At 38.3% G+C, this 24,744-nt stretch overlaps 1 protein-coding gene across 1 annotated transcript in view; it reads left to right on the forward strand.

Moving 5' to 3' along the window:
* Positions 1-24,744, forward strand: part of NSMCE2 (NSE2 (MMS21) homolog, SMC5-SMC6 complex SUMO ligase) — a 126,714-nt gene that overhangs the window by 56,080 nt on the left and 45,890 nt on the right. Inside the window, exon 4 of the mRNA XM_059479723.1 lies at positions 4,276-4,429. Within this exon, the coding sequence (XP_059335706.1) occupies positions 4,276-4,429 (154 nt within the window). The remainder of the gene's footprint in view (positions 1-4,275; positions 4,430-24,744) is intronic.

Here is a 24,744-nt window from a genome sequence, read left to right on the forward strand (position 1 = left end):
GGCACAGCAGATGCTTTTGCTTTTTCTGTTGCTGTAAACAAGATGTTGTGACTGATACTTCTTTCCACCATATGTCCCGAACACTCCCAGTTCATCCTTACATGTAATTTCCAGGATGCTTTGTAGGGTGTGTATGCCTCCACCCCATTTCAAAATCGATGTAGCTCTCAATGGATTGACTAATGGCTGCAAGGTGTTACTTAGCATGCTGGTTTTGGCTGACAGTGCTGCTAAACCAACAGTTTGCTTAACGTGTCTTTCATGGTTCTCATGTGAAGTAACTTATTCTGAGGAACTGAACATGTCAGTGACTTCAGGTCTGCTGGCAAGCATTTATTTGAGTTGCTGCTGAGACCAAGAAGGAGCTTGACCCCAGCTTGGTGCCCTGAACACTGATAATTTTGCCTTGTCCCTTTAGCCATACCCTGTGTTTGTATTGCCCTCAGACATTTTGTTATGCTGATCCCATCATTCCTATATCCATCAGGAATCTGTAGAGTAGGAGTGGGTGGGTGGCAAGAGCTAAAGAAAACTGTAATGAACCTGTAAAGGTGTTGTGCTGATGTAGTGTGTAAGATGTTGTAATTCTGTCCCACTGTGAGGATCCAGGACTGATGGGACATTTTCTTTCATTTGTTTTCTTTTATGTTGTTGTGTAGACCATTCTCAACCCTCTTCTAACCCTCTCTTAGGCATAGGATATGCAGCACCAAAGAGAAATTGCTTGTGCAGAGCAAAATGTATTTGCTTGTTATTATAGTGGGTGGACATGCCTAACCTGTGATGTGTTGACCTTCTAGAAGGTCTACCTGGCATTTCAGTAATAGCATATGTGTGGTACAGTACTGAGTGTGGTCAGGAATGGTGTCTCTACCAATCATTTTAATGAAAGCAATCATGTGGAAGTGAACAGAAACTGAATTTAAATTGTAAACATGAAAGAAAAACTACAAGAAAGTGCATTCTTTGAGCATCTCTCACATCTGACTCTAGGTTTCTGTATGAGGTGGTTGTCTGAGCCTTTGTCACATGAGCTGCATTGCTGGGCTGTCCCCACAATCTAGTAATGTGTTGCTATTGGGAATTTAGCTGGTGTGAATGACTTTTTTTTTCTCTCGATAGCTGGTGGAATTGTTCATGTTGCCCTTAGCAAATAGCAGGCTACTCTTACTTTAACAGACCTATGGCAGCAAGCTGTGTGATTAGTTGGGTGCTGAGATTAGTTGGGTGCTGAGGGAGAGCTTTATGTAAGCATTCTCTTGAGGTTGGTGAGATGTCTTCATGCAAATTTTTGTAGCTCCACAGCGGCACAGACAAAGTTTATTTGTGTGCATACAACCATAAGACTGTCCTGAGCTAGAAGAGAGACATAAAGGCCATCAAGTCCAGCTCCTGGCCCTGTCCAGGACACCCCAAGAATCCCACCATGTGTCTGAGGGCATTGTTCAAATGCTTCTTGAACTCTGTCAGGCTCAGCGTTGTGACCACTCCCCTGGGAGCCTGTTCTGGTGCCTGGCCAGCCTCTGGGTGAAGAACCTTTCCCTAATACCCAACCTGAATCCTCCTGACACAGCTTTATGCTGTTCCTTTGGGTCCTGTTGCTGGCCACCAAAAAGCAGAGGTTGGTACTTGCCCCTGCACTTCCCCTCGTGGGGAGGCTGCAGACTGCAGTGAGGTTCTCCCCTTAGTCTCCTCTTCTCTGGGCTGACCTCAGCCATTTCTCATACAGCTCCTCCTCTAAGCTGTTTAACATCTTCATGGCCCCCCTTTGGGTGCTCACTAACAGATTTATATCTTTCTTACATTGTGGTGCCCAAAAATGCACACAGCACTTGAGGTGAGGTAGCACCAGCACAGAGTGATGTAATGCACCCTCTCAAACATATGTTCTTTTTGGTAGCATAATGCTGTAAGTTACAGTTCCTGCCTTTTTTCCCTGCTCATATGTGTAAAGTCTTTTAATTCTGGAAGTTGGAGTTGAGAACCACTGTTTGAACTAACATTGACTGTGCCCTTCTTTTCACCTCTCAGTCTGAGGGTATGATTGAAGATGTTATGTTGATGCATATCTGCTCTCAAATCTTCCATGAGTCAAGAAAAAGATAAAGAGATCCTGATGTAACTCTATCAATGTGTAATGTGGTCCCTGTGGAGAGGAAAAGATTATTGACATTGTCTTTACTGCTGATGGATGCCTGTGATGAATGTCCACATAATTTATTTTACTCTTAGTGTCAGTCTCAGCAACTTAGAAGCACTTCAGGGTTATTTTTAGTATACACAGCTGCATCTTCTATATGTCTACAGTGCTCTCATTTGTCATGAGGGCAGATCTTAGTGGTGGGCTATTTGGACTATTCTTGTGTGTGTCTACATGTTACTTTTATGTTAAAGAGAGAATGTTGGTAAAACCAGTGTGATGCTGCAAAAAGAATATGTTTGCACTACATGAGTCCAGATCAAAGCATTCTTTTATAATGTCTTGCATTTTAAATGAATTTGGATTTAGTAAGCGCCTTTTTGTTCTTGAATACACTTGATAGCCAAGTTTCTTCTCCAGCTGAGTACTGAACAATGCTGGTTGGAGTTGTGATAGGTCTTCTGTTGCAGCAGTGTGCTGTGATGCTGGCACAGGCAAACCATTTGAGTGTGAATGATTGTCCTCACTGCACTGGGCACAGGATGCTCTCTTTTCCTTTGCTACTTTGGTCAGGTTTCATGGGATAAGAACTCTACATTCCTGCCTGGCTCCTGCAGCAGTCCAAGCATCTCTGATGACATGCTGTTGGTCTTTCATAGTCACTGTTCTCCTTTGGTACCAAAGTCTTACTGAGTCTTTCCCTTTTACAGCTGGATGTTGGGGTAGGTGATCTTTTATCTCCAGGTGCCTTTGAAAACTTCATGCTATCACCTGGCAGTGCATGTTTTTTTCTTATTTTTCTTCTTGCCACAACTTGTGTCTGCTGAAAGTAAATGTGCCAAACTGAGTTTGCTCTTGGAAGAAGTAATGGTTCTATGGAGTACTTTGCTTTGCTGAAGCAATAGTAAAGTTTGGCTCTTTTTCATCTTACGTATCTGCTAAGTCCATTTTTTAATTTATTTGACTCCTGAAACAAAATATATTCTGTAGGATTTCCAAGGTCTCTGTAAACTTTTAAACCTGTAAATGATTTGATGAAGTGGACTGGTTTTTTTTTGTTTTTTTTTTCTCAGTTTGTTCCTTTTTTCCTGTCTTTCACAACGAATAGTGTCATGGTCTGGTGAAGGGCAGAATTTAGTGTGTGTGGTAGGGGAAGAGTGGCTCAGCAGAAATGGTGCTTACCTCCTTTTTTTCAGATTGTCATGTTTTGACATGAAGTAGCTTTTTTTCTGGTTCAGAAAATGCTTAGCATTAAGGATTTGACAGATGTCCACCTTCTTTCTGACTTGGTGCTGTTGCTGATCCTCATTGCACAGCACAGTCCCTACCACAGTCCCTGAGCTAGTTCTTATGAAGAACTGTCAAAGTTTTCACTTCACTAGAATTTAATGTTGCCTTGAGAAACAGAGAACTCCAATTATTGATTCTAGGGAGTTCCCAATGTGCTTTTTGCATTCTTAGAATATCTTAATATTGCCTATGTGATGACTTCCCTTTTCTGGGTATTTATTCTTCAGATCATTCCAGATGTATTTGCTGTAAGTAAGTACTTTTCAAAAAACTGTGTTTTTGCCTGCTTGTGTGGCTTAATACTTCTTGTTCACATAGCACAAATAAATTGAGGTGGTTTCCTTTCACATTAGCTGTACGTTCTTGCTGGTGTTATCACACTAATCTTGCATGTAGATTATGGGATTCTGTAAACCTGATTCCAAAGTGATGAGATTGGAGGTTTTTGCAAAACTCTTAAAAGTTATTTTGGATTTCTGTTATCTTCTTGCTTTCTGGACAGAGTTGTAGACTTTGGTTTCATTCTCGTCAAGTGTTACGCTGGTTCCTATTAACATGTTTACCTTCACCACTCACAGAGATAAATTTGACTAAAAGGTTCAATTTTCCCTTTTGCTACTGTGAGAAATACCCAGAAAATGAGTTAAATGACACTGAGAATCTAATATCTACATTTCATACTTACTTTTGCTGAAATGAGTTACTTGGAGTTTATGGCTTCAGAGCAGGAAGCCTAACTGTAGTCAAAAGAAACTGAGATTATGCTAATGAAGTTTTGCTTGATGTCTTCTGCTTTGTATTAAAATGTATCATAATGAATACATTTTATTTCTTCTTCCCTACAGGTAAAACAAGAAAAACCAGAAAATTTACCAGATTTAGAAAACTTGGCGCAAGAAAAATTCCTTGAAATGGAGAGCATGAACAGTGACTCAGATTTACAAAGGAATGAAAAATATATGCATTTTAAGGATCAGCTTAAGGAGATGAAGAAACAATGTAAGTCTGATTTTTTAAACATGATTCTTTGAATGCTAAGCAGTAAAATCTGACTAACTGCCCTGAAATACAAAACTGCCACTTATGGCTCAAACTGATGTGAGTATTCTTAAAAACTTAAAAACTTACCTTAATTGATGTCTGTGTAGAAAAAAAACAGTGTACTTACCTTGATAGTTTTATTTAGACTCCTACAGCTCCTGCTGTGTTTGAACACAAATATAATGAAAACCACTTTTTTTTTGGTAAGGTGGGCTTTTTCATTTGAAGACCTTTTGCATTTATTTTCTTAACTGATAGGATCTCCTAAAAGGATTAGGTAAGCTGTTTTCATTTGTCACTTAAACAAATTGCTCCTGTTTCACAACATAGGATGTGTTGCAACACTAAGAAGACCTTTGCTTTAATGGTAGAACTGTATTGTTGGAAAATGCTTACTGTACGTGTTCTCAGGTTTACAGCTTCTGTGCATGCACCATCCAACACTGCAGATTACTAAAATCCATTTTTCCAAATTCATAGAATTTTTCAAGTATTAGAATTTTAAGTTATTTGTGCTTAAATTACCAGTAAAGTTGAAGAGTTAACAGTTTGGTTATTTATGCAAAACAACAAAATTTTCTACTTTTATTGCCCTACACATATAGCAGTCATTAAAATATTACTCTGATTACTGGTGCTGGGAAAGTTCATGGGCTCTGACACTGTTTGTGTTGCTCTTCCCTAATCATCATGATTATGTTCTGAAATCATATTATTCTGCTTGCTGTCCCTTGACCCCTTGACCCCTGTACCTATCCCCTCCCATCTTACAATTTGATTTCAACATAAACTGGTATCTCAGGAACTTCAGGAGTCATAGATTAATGATTTATACCATTGGAAAATGATATTCTGGGTGCTCTCCTGTAGCTATCCTTGAATTCTGGGTTTTTTTGAAGCCCTATCCAAAACCCAAAGAAACCAGTGGAAAGAATTTTCCCACTGGACTTTGGGTTGCTTCTCTATAGAGATTTATAGGACATGGTTGACAAGGTGAATTTCAGATCTGGTATCTCAAGACTCCTTAGGATTAGAGCTTGAAGGCTTAATATATTTGTTTTCCATCTTTATGCATTTTAGCACTGATCTCTGAGTTTAATAAAGCTCTTGGCACTACTCTCAGAATGAACATACCAAGTTGCAGACCACAAAACAGTGTAATTTTCACTCCCTGCAAAACCATAAAATTACTACTGCCCCACCATTATGTTGTAATTTCTAATTTCCAGGTGTTTGTAACTAAGAAGATAAAAATCTTGATAACAGACTTTGGATTTACTTTCTATCTTGTAATTGCCTGAGGAGGGGGTGTATGCTCAAGTGATAGATTCAGTTCAAGCTGTGGGATGAAGTTCTAACTGGCTGACCTGTTGAAAAAAAAAAACAAATTAAATAAACACAATAGAAAATATTCTTTAAAAAAATGAGGATATCATTCTGCTACTGCTGCCTGAAATCCAGATTTGTCTTATTAAATGGTTCACTTGCAATACCAGCTGAGCTGAAGATTAATAAAATCTTTAAAAGATATTACTAGTTTCCATAAGCTGGTGATTTTCCTTAAAACATCCTATATGTACATATGGTTTTGGTGAGGTCGTTTTGTAAGAAGAAATTAAGGTCATCCTGTTAAATTTTCAGCACTCATGCTTAAGCCAAGCTATCTCTGTATTCTTTACCTTCTCCTGTATGAGTTGTGATTTCAAAAGCATGAGTTCTGCAATTCTGGCCTCATCTCAACAGCACAATATAATGTGTCTGCAGATTTTGGGACACACTTGAAAACTGCTGGATGTGAATTACATGTATGAATAACTTCATCAACAACTGCTGGTTAATACTTTGTTTTCAAGTATTAGCCTTGCCAGGTGCAACTTATTTCACAATTCCTGGCTTTTTTTGAGAACACATACACTATTGAGGTTCAGTTTTTAGCTTTTTTCTGGAATTTAGTTTTATTGCTCAGTTAGATAAAACATAAAAACTCCTGCCAGGTTTTGTCAGAGGGGCTTTGCTTTCCTGTTTTGTTTTGGTTTTTATTTTTTGTTTGCTTGGTTGGGTTTTTTTTGTTCCAATTTTTTCTCTCTCAAAGGAGCAGACAGGGTAGATACTAAAATGATTTGCTTTCTAGGATGAGTTACCATTAATGATTATGTATCTTTTATGCAAAGTTTGACATCTGTATTCTAGAACAGCTGAGCAAGGAAATAATATATTCTTGCATTGTTTTGCTATTTAGAAATTAACTGAGATTTGACAGAAAAAACTTTCTCAACGCAGTTTTTAGGTATGGTGCAAAGTGTGAAGCAGTTAAATACAACTTTTACTAACAGAAAATTAAGGTAATACATTTTCTCTATATTTTTCTCTGCCACCATGATGAAAGGAAGGTGCAGGGTTGTTCCCTGTCCCCTGACAGGTGACAGGCAGTGCCATAGGTTGCTCTAATTCTCCTGGAGGAGAATGGTGCCCTGTCACCTTCCGCTTGTCTTCCCTTGGCAGTTCTGTGGGAAGGAGACCTTCTTAGCTTTGAACTTCAGCAGCAGCCAAGGTGCAGAAATGAAATCGGGCAAGAACATCTCTGTGGCAGTAAGGATGAGATCATGCCTCAGAGCAGTTTCTGTTCTGCTCATCGTTCAGACAGTTTTCAGACATTTTCTCTCAATCTGTGAGCCTTTATTATGCAGCTACTTTAGCTGGGGTTTGTGAAGTGATGAAAAATCTTCACCTCTGATATGTGTCAAAACACTGTCAGACGGGTTTTATGTGAACAGCAAGTGATTTTTCTGAAGTCTGTTTTCAGAACTATCTTAGTTTCCTAAATTCCCACTTCTTATTTTTAATGGAAAACAGTTTCATTTTTCTACTCAAACCTTCTTAGACTGTAAGCAGTAGGAAAGAGTGTTGGTTTATTTTTCCTTTTTTTAACTATTTCTGGTACCCCCAAGTGGCTACATTGTTTTTTCCAAATAACTGAGTACTTGGAGGAGTATTCACTAAATTTGGTAATACCAGAAAGTTCAAAATGACTGCATGTGTGGTAAAGAATATTTTTTGTGTCCTTAATACTACATGACTGGTGCTGTCCTTAGACGTAAGGGTCCCAGATCTGCAAAGTGCTTAGTGATCTCCTTTTGATTAAGTGAAATGCTTAAGCAAGTTGCATAAATTAAATTTTATGAGTAGATCCTTTGAAATTATTCACTTCCTTATTGGAGCATGACCACAGTACAGAGCCTTGCAGGAGTGAGCCCATAGGAACAAAACCATGCAGGAATTGTAACTTTGCATTTTCTGTCTTCTGTAAGTTTAAAATCCCACCTTCTGTTTGAACTTGTATTACTAAGTCTTTTTATTTCATGCCAGAATATATATATACAAATATTTATACACATACATATACACATATCAAAGGCACCTATCTTCTGGCAGAAAGTATGAGAAATTTTGTCTTCACAGAATGAAATTAAGAGCTGTCTTTATTCTCCATGCATCAGTTTAAATGTTTGATATTCTGTGTGGAGAGCTAATCAGAAGGTATAATCTGTGCTCCTGTGACCCTAGCTGCCACTAGTGTATTTGCTGAAGGTTATTTAGTGTCACGTTTGGTGCACAAAGGATGACAGATTTCATAGCCCTTTTGTAGCAGCTGATAACGTGCACTTTGGAATCCTTGATAACTGCAGGTTCTGCAAACACACAACAGATGCATGCTTCAGTAGTGATTTTGTGGAGAATGATAAGATTTGAGTGAATGACAATATTGCTGGTTTTGCCAAACAGTTTGTGAATGACAATATTTATTGCTGGTTATGCCAAACAGTTTAAGGACTGGATTTGGGATTTGGCAAATGCAGGAAAGTTTGGTGTTGTTTTTTGTGTGTGTTTTTTTTTTTTTTTTTTTTTTTTTTTTTTTTTTTTTTTAATGGGGGACAAATAGTAGTTTAGACAAGTTTTTGTCGCAGGAAACCAGTCACTGTAATGTAGTTTGGAAAGTAGCTACACTGCAGTTGTAAGGATCTTTCTTGCATTCTCCATTGAAGAAAAAAAAATCTCTGAGTCTTTAAAAGGAAAAAAGTATGTATCATTTTGCTAGTATGGATTTATAGTCATTATCAATAAGCAAATATTTTGAAAGGAGAAGATTTTAAATTTAATTCAAGTAGATGCCATATGCCCTGTTGATACGTGTATTTTAAGTTATGCATATGCTGAGAAATAATGGTGTGAAAAAATGGTTTTTTTGATACAGTTTGGGATAGAAAAAATGTCACTATGAAAGAAATTATCTTTAAATTTTTAAAACAGTCTATCACAGATTCCAGCAACGACTAAGGTCTTTGATTTGCTTTTAGCAGTATAAGAAAACAAACTGCAGCAAGATACTGTGTATTACACTGCTTTATGAGTTTCGTCCAATTAATCCTCACAACATCACATTGAGGTAGGCAAGTTAATTTTACCTCTTGCCACACAGCAGTGGTGAAATTTGAGGGAATATTTGATATTACTTGTATGGACTCACATAACTGATTTGCAGATCTGGGTTTCTCTTCAGCTGTAGTTTACTTTTCAGTTGGCCTATTTTGTCCCTATACTTTGCTCTGATGGCAGAGAATCAGCTGAAAAGTAATGTTAGTGTATTTTTCCTTATATTTTCAATGTAAAAAATATTTTAAAATCCCCTTACTGACTAATTATGAGAAAACAACTTCAGCACAAGAGTTGAAAATTCCAGCTGAAAGTGGGATTGGTGTTATGACAGTTCAGTGATGTGTGTGGGATATGCACTTTTCATTTACGTAAAATCCCTTACAGACAGCGCCTTGGCTAGTAAAGAAATGAAAGAGGATCCAGCACTTGAGAAGGTCATTTGAAGTTTAGGAGTCTTTGGTTTAGGTCTTTGCTTTGTTACCTTCTTGTTGTCTTAGATCAAGTCATTTAGTTTCAGAACAGATCACTGGGACTCAGGTCCCTTAAAACTTTGTGGGTCTGGACCTTACACCCCAGTCTGGAATTCAGTTCTGGGTGTATTGTGTTTGTGGACTGTGCAAGAAGAGACCTGGCCTGGCTCATATCCTGCTGCTCTGGGCTGGTGGCTTGTGGAGCGAAGCAGCCATGTCCAACTGAGTGCAAAACATTCAATTGCCCCACTTCCCTAGTGGCACTAAAGCATCATTTTTATGTTTTTGTGATTTTTTTAGTTCAAAGAACTGTAGATAGTAATCTAAGTGTGTTTTAGTGTGCCAGAGTAATGTTTTCATGGCATGATGCTGAGGGGGAAAACTGCAGCCCCAGAGGAGTAAAGCAAGTATGTCAAGAGGCATTTGTGTGAGTGAGAGCTGCCTTGTGGGTAGGGCATAAGGATTGTCCTGAGAAGATAAACTTGGCATGGCTTTTCCTTTTGGGACTGTCCTGTCTGGGTATTTCCTGGAAAGAACTAGTTGATTTGCTCAGGAGTGAGCAAGCCCACTTGTAGTTTGAAGGATTAAGAGATGAGGGCCTGATCATGGAATGAGTCAAAGCCACTCTGTTTCACAGTTTTTGGAAAGATCAGCTAGAGAAATAAACTAGATAAATGGGATGCTCACATAATATAGCAATGGGACCTGTAATGGTGCCCAAGAACAATATCCAGAGTGCAAAATTACCATTACAGCTACTATCCTTGCTAATTTGTGAAGACCAGAATGAATGAAACCATCAGAAGTTTCCTTCTGCAATCTGGATGACTTTTCCAGGGTAAAAATTAGTGATTTTTTTTTCTGAAAATGCAGAAGCTTGCATTAACAAGAACTGTGTTAGTGGATTAATGAAGAACATCAATTGCCAATAGACCTGGTGAGGGTTTCTTTGATGAAATGATTGCCTTTCTAATGCAATTGACTGAAATAAGAAGTTTCTTGCTTTGACATTTAGAGCTCTGACATGTAATTCACAGTTAAAATGAAAGAGGAATCAACCCACCCCCTCCAACAACTCTTCTCCATTATGAGTAACCTGGAGTATAAGAGACCTGAGTTTCAGTCTTGGTGATTTAAAATCAGAATTTGACTGACACTGGGCCTAGTAAGTGATTGACCTGTAACTCTGGAATCAGTCTCCCTCTCTCTCTGTCCACAGTGTATTTAACTATATATCAAAATGGCAACAACTGCAGAAGGAAATACTGAGAGACACTGACTTTTTAGTCCTATAGTAAAGCACTCAGCTCAGGGAGGACATATCTAAATCAGAAACAGCATCTGATGTAGGTCTTTCCTGTTATAAATATCTACCCTTCTAATCAGCAGATGCTTAAGGGTAAGATCTTCTTATCTCTTTCTATGCCTGCCATCTAATCTATACATATATTTTTTAAAGAGCTATATTTGATTCCATTGCAAAAGTCTTTTCAGGATGTAATTCTTGGTTTTATATCGGCCTGGCTTTCAGGTCAGCACTGAGTCTATAAAATTTAGAAAGGAAATAAAGTGTTACATGGAAATAATTTTTTATTGTTATTATACACTTAGGGATAATACTTAGGTTAATTTATTGTTACTGCTATGGGATAATTCTCTCTTAACTGAGCACATTGATGGTTACCAGCATGGCATTTTTACTGTTCATATGAATATATAGGTCAGGAAGGGAGCTTGTAGATACTGCTTCTATTCCCTTGATGTTGCATTTAATCACAATATCTAATAAAATGTCATCTTGAAATATATTAATTTTTTCTTTGTTGTTTCTCTTGGAAGGATGATAAAAAACCTTAGAACTTTGCTCAGATGGTGAGAAATTTTCAAGCAAAATAAGTCTGTGGCCAAGTTTTTGCTCATTGTTCTTGTTCCAGCACTGTACTCTGGCTTATAGAGATGCTCTCCCTCAATGGAGTTTAGTTTGATTCAGTCAGTTCCCGTCTCTCTTGACTCTGTGGTAATCCAGTTATGCAACATGGAAACTTATAAAATCTCATGTTTTGTGACCATGCTTGAACTCATCAGAAATATTTTATAAATTTCAGATGAGTGAGAAGCAGGGGGATAGGTACTAAACCTTGACTGCATCTAAATTTCAGAAATGTTAAATAGATGTGTTATACCCAATGGGAATACCCTATTGCCTTCTGGTAATAAATCACCAGTGATTTCACTTAGAGTTTTCATTCAGTTCTTTCCTGGTGTAGTAATACATACTCTTTTGGAAATCTGAGCAGTGAAAATACAAGGAGTGCCTCTGTCAGCTAAGTACAGTTTTACTTGCCATTACATTTGTTGCCCACTGTTCAGAAAGGTTTAAAAGTCAGATGATACAGGTATTCCAATCCTTTGCCATGAGCTTACAGTTTAAATTTTAAGTGTGATCACAAGAAAAGAGGTGAAGAGCAGTCCAAGGAGAAAAAAAAATCAAAGCAAGAAGAAAGGGAAAACATCTCAGTATTAAAATTTTTAAATGAGATGCTCTCATTTTGAAGTTAATATATTGAGGAGGAAGGAGAAAAATAAGGCTTAGTGGAGCTTTAAAATAAGAGAACTTTTTTTTATTTACTCATTTTTTTCCTGTTACTTGAATATTTAAGTGGAGGGATAGGAGGTTTTTTCACTCTTTCTATATGTTAATTTCAGTCATTTGTATGGTGGGATTTTGTGCCATCAGTATGCACAAGGATCAGTGGAAATTCTAATTCAAGTAGAACTCTACTACTCCAAGTAATGCCTTTGTATTGACTGCTGAGACAAAACACATTTGAGGAGAAACAGGCAAGTAGTTCTGAGATAATGCTGACTAAATAATCCATCAGTGCATATCACATTACAGGGTAACTTCAGAGTATCCAGTTCAGAGAAAGTAAAACTCTTGGTATTTTTATGGGTCCTGAAACTATTTGCCATGTGGCTCTTTGGTGTGTCCTTCAGAAGTGTGGCAGGTTGAGGTAGACCTTGCTTTGTTAAGTGCCAGTGTAGGTCTGAAATCAGTGGAATTTTGCTTTTCCCTGATCTATACTTGCAACATATAATAACATACAAAATAGTAGTGTACAGCAAGATTAGTAAACATATCAGATGTTCATGTGCATTGGCTGCTTACTGTAATTTTTGATATCCATATCATTTCATTTCCCTCTTAAACTCAAAGTAGAGTCTGGTTTCTTTCCAACTTAAATTTTATGCCATTAATATACTGGAGATCATCTTCACACTCCCCCAAATCTGTTAGATGTTGAGCTGAAATGGAGGAATAAAGCTAGGGAAGCACTAAAGGACTGCAACACCCATCTTTTAGGTCTGTGGACCTCATGCTGGAGCCTTGAGTTATGTGTCTTGGCTCCCAGGAGGAGAGCTAGGCACACCTGCTTGAACAGCTTTGTTCAGTGACAAATCTGTTTGTCAGCACAGAGTGCTTTACATCTGTATGTCAATCACGGTATTGCATAAGTTGACTAAAAATGTGCCAACTTTAAAGTAACACAAAGGTAATGAATCTCTTTTACTGTGACTCTGAGCACCTGTGCTTGTATTATGTAGCTGGAGAGGAAATGGACCATGGCTCTAATCTGTAGATTTAGAATTTCAGGCTCTCAAAAGATTACTGATGTTATCGGGGAGCTGAAGTGCTAATTCTGTGTACTGTTTCTCAGGGGTAACCTAAGAGATGTTGCTTTCAATCTCCATTAGCACAAAGTCAGAGAAATCAAACACCTTTGTTGGCATTAACACTTAAACAGGCTTGGAGCATTCAGCTATTTTGTCACAACTGAGGAGTGGTTTGAGTCGTCACCTTTCAGCAGTTATTAGCTCTGATTTCAGACATAGCATCTGACTTTACAAGTGTGGATAGGTTTATCGTGTCATATCATCTGAAATGTGGATGTAGATTTGTGTTACCAGACTTGCAGTGAATGATTTTAGGATTAAAGACAAGTTGCTTAACAGGTATTCCAACAGGCACTAAAAATACCTGAGGGAGAGAAGCAGTTAATGGAGTGAGGGTGAGAGTGCTTTTGGTTTATACCATAGCCTTGTGACTGCAGCAGTTTCCCAGGAAGCAATGCCAATAAATTCACAAATAAGCACCTAAAAAAGCCCTTAAGAGGAAGATGACATGTTTGACTCCTCTCTGGATCCTCCCCTGACTGCATTACTGGAGACTGGACGATACCAGGAAAACATTGCTGTTGGCTTTCCCTGCCTCATGCCCTCTGTAGCAATTTTCATTACTCATCATCAGAGGCTGCTGGATGGGATGGAGGTTACATCTGACGTCACATAATTGCTCATAGGCTTTCCAGCAACCCTTTGGCTGCAGGCAGGTGTGCAGAGGGCACTCTCCAGTCCTTCAGTTGTAGCAAAATGCCACCATAGCATTGGAAGTGGAAGGGGGCTGGGGAGGACTGGAAGAGAATGCATGACTTTGTACTCCAGTGATTAACTTGCAGCCAAGATATGGAAAGAAATCTGATGCTGTACATCTCCATCATCACCTTCTCTGCTTCCACCTGAATGGAGCTGTGCCTCCTTTCAAGAGCCACGGCTTGCAGGACAGTTAATGTATTCTTAGATCTTCAGGCTGGGGCAGCTCTGGACAAATACAGAAATCAAATCTTCAGATCCCTGGAGAACCTGGGAGAGATTTACTGGAGATAGATACCTTCAGGGTTAAGAGGCCATGGAACAGATTTTTTCATCATTTTGGACTTCAGTAGTTTGCTTCTGTTCTCTGGATCTGGCCCACCCTCTCGCTTCCTATTTGGAAGTTGAAGGGTCAGTTTGAGACTTGGTAAAATCAAAAGAGGTTTTTGCAGGAAGACTGTTCATCAAGATCTATCTGAACTCCCAGTATAAACTAAGTGGCTAGTTTGTAGTCAGATAGGAAAACATGCAGAAGAACAGTCCTTGCTTATTGCAGCATGGAAGACTTCATGCAGAAAAGCTAAAGAGTTTCCTTCGAGGGAAAAAATGTAAAAGCTTTCTGATTGCTTTATCAGCTTCTACAATAAAAATAGTAATTACTGCTATTTAAGACTAATGAATAAATCACTGTATTAAAATGGGAACAAAAAAGTTTAACTAGCAATCACATGTAGTCATTTGGCAGCTCTGTTATTAGTGTGGGCAAAGTAAGCTATTCACCTAACCTTTGCTGCAGCATCCATTGCTCTGGGTTTTTTGTGGGTCTTTTTTTCCCTATGGTGCAGATTGAATTCTTCTTTTCTGATCCTCAGAAGAGTTTTGTTTGATGTCTATATCTGTTTTGTCATATGTCTACATTAGTTGGGCTCATATTCCAGAATTCCACAAATACCTGCTCACCTGAGATGACTGTGGCTGTGTAGATTGCTGCACTGAAATCATGCCTGCATATGGGTTTTGTCATATCACAGCTATGTCATGAAAAGATACTTTCCAGCTCTGTCATGCTCTGTCATCACCACTTCTCTCATTTTACCCAACTGTTCCCCAGCCTCAATCAACGTCCTTCCTCCTTTTTCTGGAGCTGCTTTCCGTTTTCAGGTGATGCCACAACCTCCTGCCTCCCTTCAGTCCTCCTCTTTGGCTTTAGCTTTGCCAGCTCCTTCTTAGAAGTGTCACAGAACATTTTACCCATGATGGATGTACTTAGATTCACTAGTGAGGCCTTCCTGCCAGTCTTGTTGTGTCATGAAGAAAATACTTCATTATCATGCTTCCAGCTCAGCACAAGCTTGTACACAGCACAAGCTGTAATTTAGAGGAAAGTAGTGGCTATTGACCACTAACATAACAGTGGTGTGCTAGCTATGCCTTTACATTTTTGTTAGAGTTGGAAAAACTAGTAGCTTTGTGAGTCATGAAAGCCAGTGTAGCAAAATTCAGTTGTAAAAGAAAGAGGAACATTTCCATATTCTTAATTTGGCTTAATTCCTGTGCCTAATGGCTGTGTATATACCATAAACATTGTGAAGGAGCAACCATGGAAACACTTGTTTTCTTGCATTGCTAAATTTACTCAGGGTTGAATATTAACACAGCGCTTGGCATTACTTTAAAAGCAAAAATAGCTAAAGCGTGACTCACTATGAGTCATTTACTGCTAGTCCTGCTATACTGCCTAGAGCTTGACATTGAACAAGTTGGCAGCCTGCATTGCTGCATTTTTTTCTAGGAACTTTGAACACATTTCATTCTTGTGAATTCTCTTGTGCAACAATATTGAACACAGCAATGTGTTTATTTTTCTTCCAAAGTCAAATTAATCAGAAAACGGTGAAACAAAGAGTATTTTTCTTGGAGATTCTGGAAGAGATGGATTCAGAGAATTATTTTTTTAGCTGCAATAATGAAATCATTGCAAGGATGTTAAAAGTTAATTACATTTTATTCTGATTATGTAAGACATATTTTATATATATTAAAATACCTTTATTGTTGTTATTGATTTGCATTATCGGCAAAGGTATATGTAGAATCAGAAAGCCAAGCCTGTAGGCTGAGAATGTGTTCTCTTGAATTGGCAAGGATTTTGTGGTGGGAGGGCAGACAGCTCTGAAGGGGCAGACAAAATGAGGCAACTGCGTTCCTATTGGCCTCTGTGTGTAAAAGGCACACCCTAAATATGGTGCTGGGGATCTGACAGTGAGTAGCCTGTTGGCTGGCTGTGGGAATGCCTGGAAAGATCAGCTGATTCCAGTCAGATGGGAAGGGGTAATGAGAGAGGGCTGAAACCAAAAGCAACTTGCTGAAGTCACCATGTGATGAGATCCTGAAATGGCAGAGCCAAATATCACTTTCATTCTGCTAAAATTTTGTTCCACCTAAATGTTATTTCTAACTAAAAGCCACTTCTTAGAACAGTAGATAAGGAAATTCTTTAATATTTTCCATTTTTTTTTCTACTTAAAAATATTGCTGTGATAATTGAAGAAAAATCTTATGCTACTAGTGTGCAACCTTCTGCATGTGATCAGAAGAGGTACCAAAAATAAAAAGAAAATATTCATAATGTAAGTTCACCTACAATTGTAAAATCCCACACCCCTTGGTATGGAGAAGAAGCTTCCTATGTATCTCTTCCTTTAAACTGCAGATTATGGAAATAGAGACTGTAAATTACATTCATCTGTACATTTAATAATATGTGCTGTGCAGGATCTTTGTAAGCTAAAGCATTTTCTCTGTCTAATCTCTTAGAACATCAACTTCAAAAATTTCTCTTGAAGTGGTTTCCCTATTAAAAAATCTCATTATGATGACTCAAGAGAGAAATAAGAATGATTAATTAAGCTTAACAGTGACATCCTAAGCATTGTCCTGATATGCACTCTTCTGTCTCATTTCAACATGAATCTGTGATCACTGCACTGAAGACTTCTCTTTAAAATTTAAAATTGTTCAGGAAATTTAACTAAATAAGTTTAAACTGTTTTTTTCTTTGTTTTCCGGACTAACAATCATACTAAAAATGATACCATGTTATTTTCCCTAAACCTAGAACAAAAAAATGATTGTGTTATATCAAACAGTATAAAGTGGAAAAGGATTTTGGTTTATTTTTGTGTTAACTCTTTGACAGTGACCCCCAATTCCCTGTTATTAAAATGTTTTCAGTAATTACTCATGGTATATGCTCTTTAGCAATCTCTTCATAGCTACTGAATAGGCTGTGCCTCAGCCCCACCTCCAGGCATGTTAGGCAGAATATAGACATGAGAATATATGATAGGAGTAAGACTGTGCCTTTTAAAAGACAGCTCTGTGTAGGAGGTTTTTCTGCTCAGAGGATCATCAGAAGGATTGGAGCTGCCTAAGGCATGATATCTCTTGGGCATCTCTGTACACGCCGTGTAAGTAATGTCTCCATTAAGCTATAGCAAATTATTCCCCTCCCTGTGCAGTGTTTCCATGTACACGTTCACACACTGACAGAGCAAAGCAGTCTCTAGGACATCAAAAGACCATGTGCTGAGTTCTAGATTGACACATGGAAGCAGAGTCTGGAACTTAATGAGAACTTTATCACAAAGTACTCACTTGTTTTTCCCATATATACATATGAAATACTCTGTTGAAGTGAAACCAACATCCTGTTACGTGTGCATCTAAAAATGACAGGTGAGAACTCTCAGTTCTCAGATCACTTGCTGTTCCAGTTATGAATCCAAGATGATTTTCTTTAATGTTTTCACATGATGGAGCAAACAGAACACATTATAGGAAGCTGTAAGTCATGCAGAGTGCTGAGAGAATTCATACCCACTTAACCACTGCAGGCTGTGAGGATGAAGATCTTGCTGCTTTCTTTCCCTGAGTCTTGAAGTGTGCTTGAGGTGCAGTATTGGCACCATGGTGTCTGTGAGTTGTCAACAGAAAAGTGACAGGAGTTTTGGACTAACAAATTAGGTTCTGTGGATATATCCAGCTCCTGCACTGCTTTCAACACCAGAGTAGAGGCTCTTCCCCCCCACCCTTCAAATTGATTTTATCAGGTACTACATCTAACCTGAGAAACTCTTTCATATGTAATGAATGGATAGGATGCTGAGGGTGTAATTCCTTATTCCCATGGAGTTATGAATAATATAGTTATTACTAAACAAATTTGCCATAAAATTACTTGCACAGCATGAGCTACAGATGGCCAGAAAAAACTGTTCTTTGTCTGTTGCACCATTTTTATGTGACTGTGCCCTATTAGAACCAACCTTTCTGACTAAGGTTGTCTTGTGAGCCTTTAATCTTAAAAATAGCCCTATTTTGCTGCAGTTTGTCTGAGGTTGATTCACAAGCATAGTCATACAGGATCCAGTGGCATCACTGAACTGTTAATCACTGTCACCTTTTGTAAAGAGTCTGAATGTTAAAATGCTCATTTCTAAACAGCTGCCAAGTGCTTTCCTTTTTCAAAAGCCATTAGTCTAGCAGATTTCATTGCCTCTGTGTTTTGTTCCTTGCACACTTAAAACCTATGGCAAGCATTTTATACGTCTTGTAGCAGGTGTGTCTGTGATGTGTTAGTGGACAAATTTGCCCTGAGATTAACTTCAGATCAAATGACAAACAGATGTTTGCAAACGAAGAGATCTTCCAAGTCATGAGAGTCCTTCGTCAAGTCACCAAAGGTGATGGGAGTGAAGATAAAGGTTTTTAACTAAACAAGTTAAAAACTCCTCCTTTAAGGCATAACTAGCTTGTGTATTTCAGATCAATTGTGGTATTTGAGGAAATTAAGATACTGAAGGTTAACTTGCTGCATCAACACTACATATTGCAAAGCTAATTTCCTAAATCCACATTTAGCAATCTGGATTTTCCTAAATTCACATTTAGGAATAAGTCTGGAGCCATATTTTTAGTTTATATATGAACTTGGAGTATCTCTGGTTCCCTCATTGAGAAATTTGATTAACATCTTTATTATGTATTCCTCTGTAGGATGGGGAAGGTCTGCACTTCAGGATGAATGTTACAGACATGTGCAGACATATGGAGTTCCTCTGCCTGCCTTGTCTCTACATCTAGTCAAGCCAGTGCCATGCAAATGTGGCTATACAAATTCTGAATCAGCACTAGTCTCCATCAGTTTAACCAAGGGAATGGGCAGAGGAGCTCTGTTTACACCCACCTGTGAAGATGTGCCCTGAGATTCACCAGGATTCCAGAGAACTGAGATTGTAATTAGAACAATGTGCTCATACTTCTGCTTATATAGATGTCTCAACATGTGGGATAATTTGCTTTTGCTGCTGGTTCCTCCTGAGCAGAGGTGAAGCCTCTGCTTGAGACATCAGCATGATTAATATTCCACCGAATATCCAGCTCAGCATCATTATTGTATTTTTTTAGGTGGGTAAAATTAGGCAGCAAGAGCAGAGAAGCTTTTAATAGGCTGTGAGCCTGTTGACATACCTCCTTTTTAAAGAGAAACACAAAAAAAGAGAAAGTCCATCCTACATTTTGTATGTAGGATGGATGAAATTTATTCTAAAATTTCTCGAATAGTGGTGTTTAGTGAAAAAGATCATGTTTGGAGTTTGGATATTATTTTAGACCTTAGTAAAATACTACAGAATGTGAATCAGTTGATGGTTATCTGTGATGAGCAGGTAAACAAAAGATGTATTTCCCAATGGGGTTTTCATATGATGGTGACAAACTCCATTGCACAACAATGGTCACATTCCAAAGCTGCAACCAGGTTCTGGAGGGCTTAATTTCACAACTGCTTACTGTGTCCTATTGCATTACAGTGACCTTTCAATAAAAAGGGAGATTGCTAGCTTGTTTTTTTGTTGTTTTTTTTTTTTCAACTTAAAAACTCAATGACCATATAGTGCACTACCCTACTTTTACATATCAGATTTGTCCTTGACATTTTAAACTATGTCCTCTAGAAAAACATCCAGAAGCTTTTGTGTTTTCTACCTTTTTATTAATCTCTAATGTGCAGATCTACTTAAGCTTTGCATTTATGTTGGCAACACAGCTAATTGTAAAAAATTAATTCTGATATAGAGTGACTGACATTAAAGTATGTTTTTCTGTAGCAACTTATATATTATCCATCTGACATAGTAACACAACAAAATTATTTGTTGTTTAGTTGATAAGGGGTTCTTTTTTCAAGGTCAACTCATGAAACCTCATTTCTAAAAATTGTACAGTTGCAAGGATAGCTATAAAGCAAAAATAAAATCATGTTAACATGATATGAGAAGGATATAAACATCTAAACACTATTTAGTTCTTGGCTGTTAGAATTTTTTTAATGCTTATGACATTCCCTAAATAGTGACTCTGCTAAAAGTACACTTGTACCTCATACTGTGAAACAGTCATGTAATCTTCAAAATTACTTCAGTAAAAAATTACTCTGAACCTGATAAATGAAGACAGTATTCTACAGTCTGAAGAGAGCAGGCTGACAAGGCCAGACCTGCAATGAAAAATGTTTTACCATTGATGCTGGGAAGGCAAGGAAGAGAGAAGCCCAACAGGCACTGGCCAGAACCAGGAAAGAGCAGCTGGTTACTTACAACAGCTGGGTCTTAGATAATCTGTGTCTGTGATGTGGGAACACTGAGCAGATATCAATTTAGTAGGCTACAGATTCTCAAGTTTGAGTCAATGGCTGTTCAAGGTAACAAAGGAATTGTTAAGCCCATTCTCAGCTACAGACTCGTAATGTTGTGCCATTATCCACCTTGTGTGTGTTGGGTGTGCTCAGGTGCACGCTTAGGTCTCACTCTGGGAGGATGCTCTCAATGAGCAAAGCTTGAGGCTGCTATCCTGACCCCAAGCTGTCAATCATGTGGTCTGATCTGAATAGTTGCGAGGAAGACTTGAGCCTCTAACAACCACAACTCACCAGCAGATCTCATAACCTCAGCTGTTTGTAATCATGATTTGGATGCTTTGAGCCTGAGCCACAGCTGTGCTGGCAGCTGGCAGTGTGGTACCAGATGTAACACCCTGAATATTTTGTTTTGAGTTGCTGTTCGCTTTACAGTGTAGACAGAGCTCAGGATTACCCCTAAATTCAGTGAGAATAAAATGAATATACCTTCAAATTGGTCTGTATTGTTCATATCAATCCATGTCTTCAGAAGAGTCCATGCCTCTGCTGAGATTCCTAGCAGTGAGAAAAGGTCACTTCCATAGTGAGAATCTCGCCCCCCCACCCCCTGTTTCCACACCAAAAGGAAGCTTTCCATGGTGCCAGAGAGTCTGAAAGCACTGTGAGCAATTAGCAAGAGCTTGAAAATTCCATTGCAAGAAGCAGGGCTGCTCAGGAGTAGAGACACTTGGGATTTTTCAGCCTGATTAGCTGCAGTGACAGTGAGGTGATGTGTGCTAATTACAGCTCCTTAACCTCCTTAGATGCAGTTGCATAAAAGCCCAGAACAGCTCCATGATGAAACGTAAGGCGCTGCAGCATTCCCTGGCTCCTCTGCCTTGGTAGTCTCAGGCCATCTGTACAAACCATTGACCTGCCTGGATGAGGCATAGACAGGTGTGTCTGTGAGCCAACCTGCCAGTGGTTGTGGTGCAGAAATGGGAAAGTTTCTTATTAGGATGTGTGGCTGAGTAATAGAACCTCTGATATTATCTCTGTGGGTCAGTCAGCCTTTGAGAGTGGGTCATGAAAGCTGTGGTCAGTGTTCAGGCACTGCCTTGTAGTGCAGGTCTGACCCAAGTATGAGGAATAGAAAAAAGATTTTTGTGTAAAATGACATTTCAGTTTTTACCAGATGTATCTTCTATTATGGTGTGGTTTTTGTGCTGTCTTCATTATAACAAGAAATAACAGCATTATAACAGGCAACATAATGAATTCTGATCATTCAGTGCTCCTTGGAGAGGGGAGATCAGCATGATATTTAAATTAACTCTTTGTAAATACAAAAGTCTCATTATAGATAATGACTGGCACATTTTTTCCAGGAATTATAATGAAAGGATGTTTTCAACTGTTTTTCAATATGGCTTTTTCCAGGTGGTTCATGGAACAGATTGTTTAAAGTTTAAAATAGAAAAGCAGTCATTAGACAAAAAAATTGTTTAAGACACTGTCTTTAAAATAAACAACCAAAGTCTTGAACAAAAGAGCTGACTTGAAACAATGTTTTCTGTCCTGTTCTTTTTCTAGAAATCTCTCTTTAAATTGATGATACTGTTGTAATCCAGAAACATAATCTCCCTCTAGAAATTAATTAAAAAATAATAATTAAATTATAAGGGATGTTTCATATATGGAACAATAGAATTTAATCTGGAAAACCTTGCATATTGCATGGTCTAAAGCTTAGGAAACTGTACAGGAAATATGTCTCACAGCAAGAATTTCACACCATCATAACATATGCCAAGATTTTATGCTGGTCAACACTGAAGTAAATGTCATCCCTACTCTACGGTGATCCTCCAAAAGTTCCATATATGCTTGGCTTAATATTTGGTTTCAGCATTATTTCAGGTAAAAACTAATATTTGAGTTAAACCTGGTGACTTAAACATGGCAAAGAAATGTTAACACTTTTTTTTTTTTTCTGAGAAATTGCATCTTCCATCTGGTTAGTCATTGTATGTGTGCATTCTTTTGTAACCACTGACAATGTCATTTCCCCAGATCCTGTTGTAACTCTTGACATTGACAGTCTTTTTTACTTCTCAGTTACCTTTTCTTCAAAAGTAGAACTGGAAGCTCTTTGATTGCTCTTCCTCCAGAATCTAGCAAAGTACAGTATTCTGCTGAGGTTTCAGAATAAATGTAGAAATGGCTTTCTTTTCTTGGATAAGATACATGAATTTTACATTCAGAAATAAGTGTTTTAAGCACACATCAAAGGAAATACCAATGTATTTGAAAAGCTGTTAGAAGTGTTAGGAGTTACATGCATTAAGTTTGAGTGTACTATCAATTAATTCAAAGTATGCCCAGAAATACTGAAGAATGCAAAATACACGAGCTAAGCATGTACCCACATCTACTGTAGGAGTTGACACAGCACCATGATTCTTTAAACTTCCATTTATGGTCTTTTATAGCTACCAGTAGGACCAGTCTAAGCAGGAATTTTCCCTCTTCCCTGAAGTTTTTCAAATACCGTGTGTGTGTTGAGTGCTGCGTATACATCCACTTCTGTAGCTGTGTCTGCCACTTACTCCTGCTGAGTGTTGTGCCAGTCCCCCAAACCTGGGGATTCACTTCCTTGCAGTGCCTGTATCTCACTTCCCTGCTTTACAGCCCTGTGGTCTTTCCTCTTCTGGTCAATGGCTGATAAATGTTCTGAAGTTTTGCTCTCACAGTGGTAGTGCCTTCTACCCAGATCCCAGCTTGACATCTTCATAGAAGATCCTTTCCTTGAGCTGCAGCCTGGAACCAGAGCCCTCTCTGTACATTCAGTCTTGTTTGACCTTGCTGAGGACCTGGATATCCAGTGCCCCTGTGGTGTGTCCCCAGGTCCTGGGAGGGTCATGCCTCAGCCTGGAGTTACACTGAGAAATCCCCAATGACAAGTCCTGTAACTGTACTCCTGAATCCTGCCTGCTGGTGAAGTAGGAACAGGAATTGTGCTCTAGGTGATTTCTGCTAATTCTGCTGATAATCCAGCAAGAGCAGTGCTCTTCTGTATGAAGCCTACAGTAAAAACCGCTTGATGTGCAGTCTAGTTTGTGTGATAGTAAATAAATCTAACTGGTCTGATAGTGTATTGTGACTGTATGTGTTTAGGAAAAACAACCCCTAATTTTTAGGATCAAAATACCTGCTTTAAAAGTTAGGAAAGTAAAACACACCCAAAAAAAGCTTTTTTATTAATATTGTATTCTTGGTTTACTTTGGTGAACTAATTTTCAAGGAAATAGATTTTGTATTAATCTTTTTAAAATTTGTTTTGATTAATCTGTGTTCTGATGAGTATTAGCATGGCAAGGCTGCCCAGCACAAGGCACATGTACTAGGACAGTTCCTTTTGTTTTTCAAGGCCTTAGACATGCTCAATTTCCCTTAATTTTAATTTCCACTATTTTCAATTGTTGTAATTATTTTTCTGCTTTCAGTTTTACTCAGCTATTTTTCATCATTGATCAGTATTTTTGTTTTGGGATGCTACAAATGCAGGCACACAACTGTGACAGCTATGAATTTCCCCCAGATTTTGTCTTAAGTACAGCAAATCTGCAGCTGTCAGTACCTATTGTAGAGCTGTGGTTATCTGCAGGGTAATGGTTTCAGTCATATTTTGCAGCCACTCGGGGTATCCACCCATAATGTGAACAAGCAGTGTGACTTTCTTTTTAAGAGCTGGCTTATCCATACAGAATTTTGCAATACTGAGGCCTCAAGTTCAGTGAGCTGTTTTTCCTGTCCTAGTAGAAACTGAAAATTACTTTACATTTCCAGAAAGAATGTAGCATGTAATTGTGGAAAATAGTGCATTTACAGAAAATTTACAGAACATGGAAAGTACTATTTTTGCATTTTATATTCAGTAGATCTGTTGCAATGCTATAACTGTTTATTCTAAACTTCAGTTCCATGGCTATTTACTGCATAGTCCCTGCCCACATTGTAGAGTGATTTATTTATCTGAAGGAATTGAAAACAAAATCCCTAGTTCTTCAGTTCAGAATTAAAGAGCACTAATCTTGATGCATTAAATAATTTTTGACTCTACATATTTAGAAGGTTTGAAGGTGAATTGTATATGACCGTTTTATTTCAGCTGTTTAAAACAGCAATTGCTACAGTAGGTTAAGGCAGCAAGTGATGAAAGCAGGTTATGTATTCTGATTTCCTGTCCCAAGAGAGAC

The sequence above is a fragment of the Ammospiza nelsoni genome, chromosome 1, assembly GCF_027579445.1.
Source record: "Ammospiza nelsoni isolate bAmmNel1 chromosome 1, bAmmNel1.pri, whole genome shotgun sequence".
Lineage (NCBI taxonomy): Eukaryota > Metazoa > Chordata > Aves > Passeriformes > Passerellidae > Ammospiza > Ammospiza nelsoni.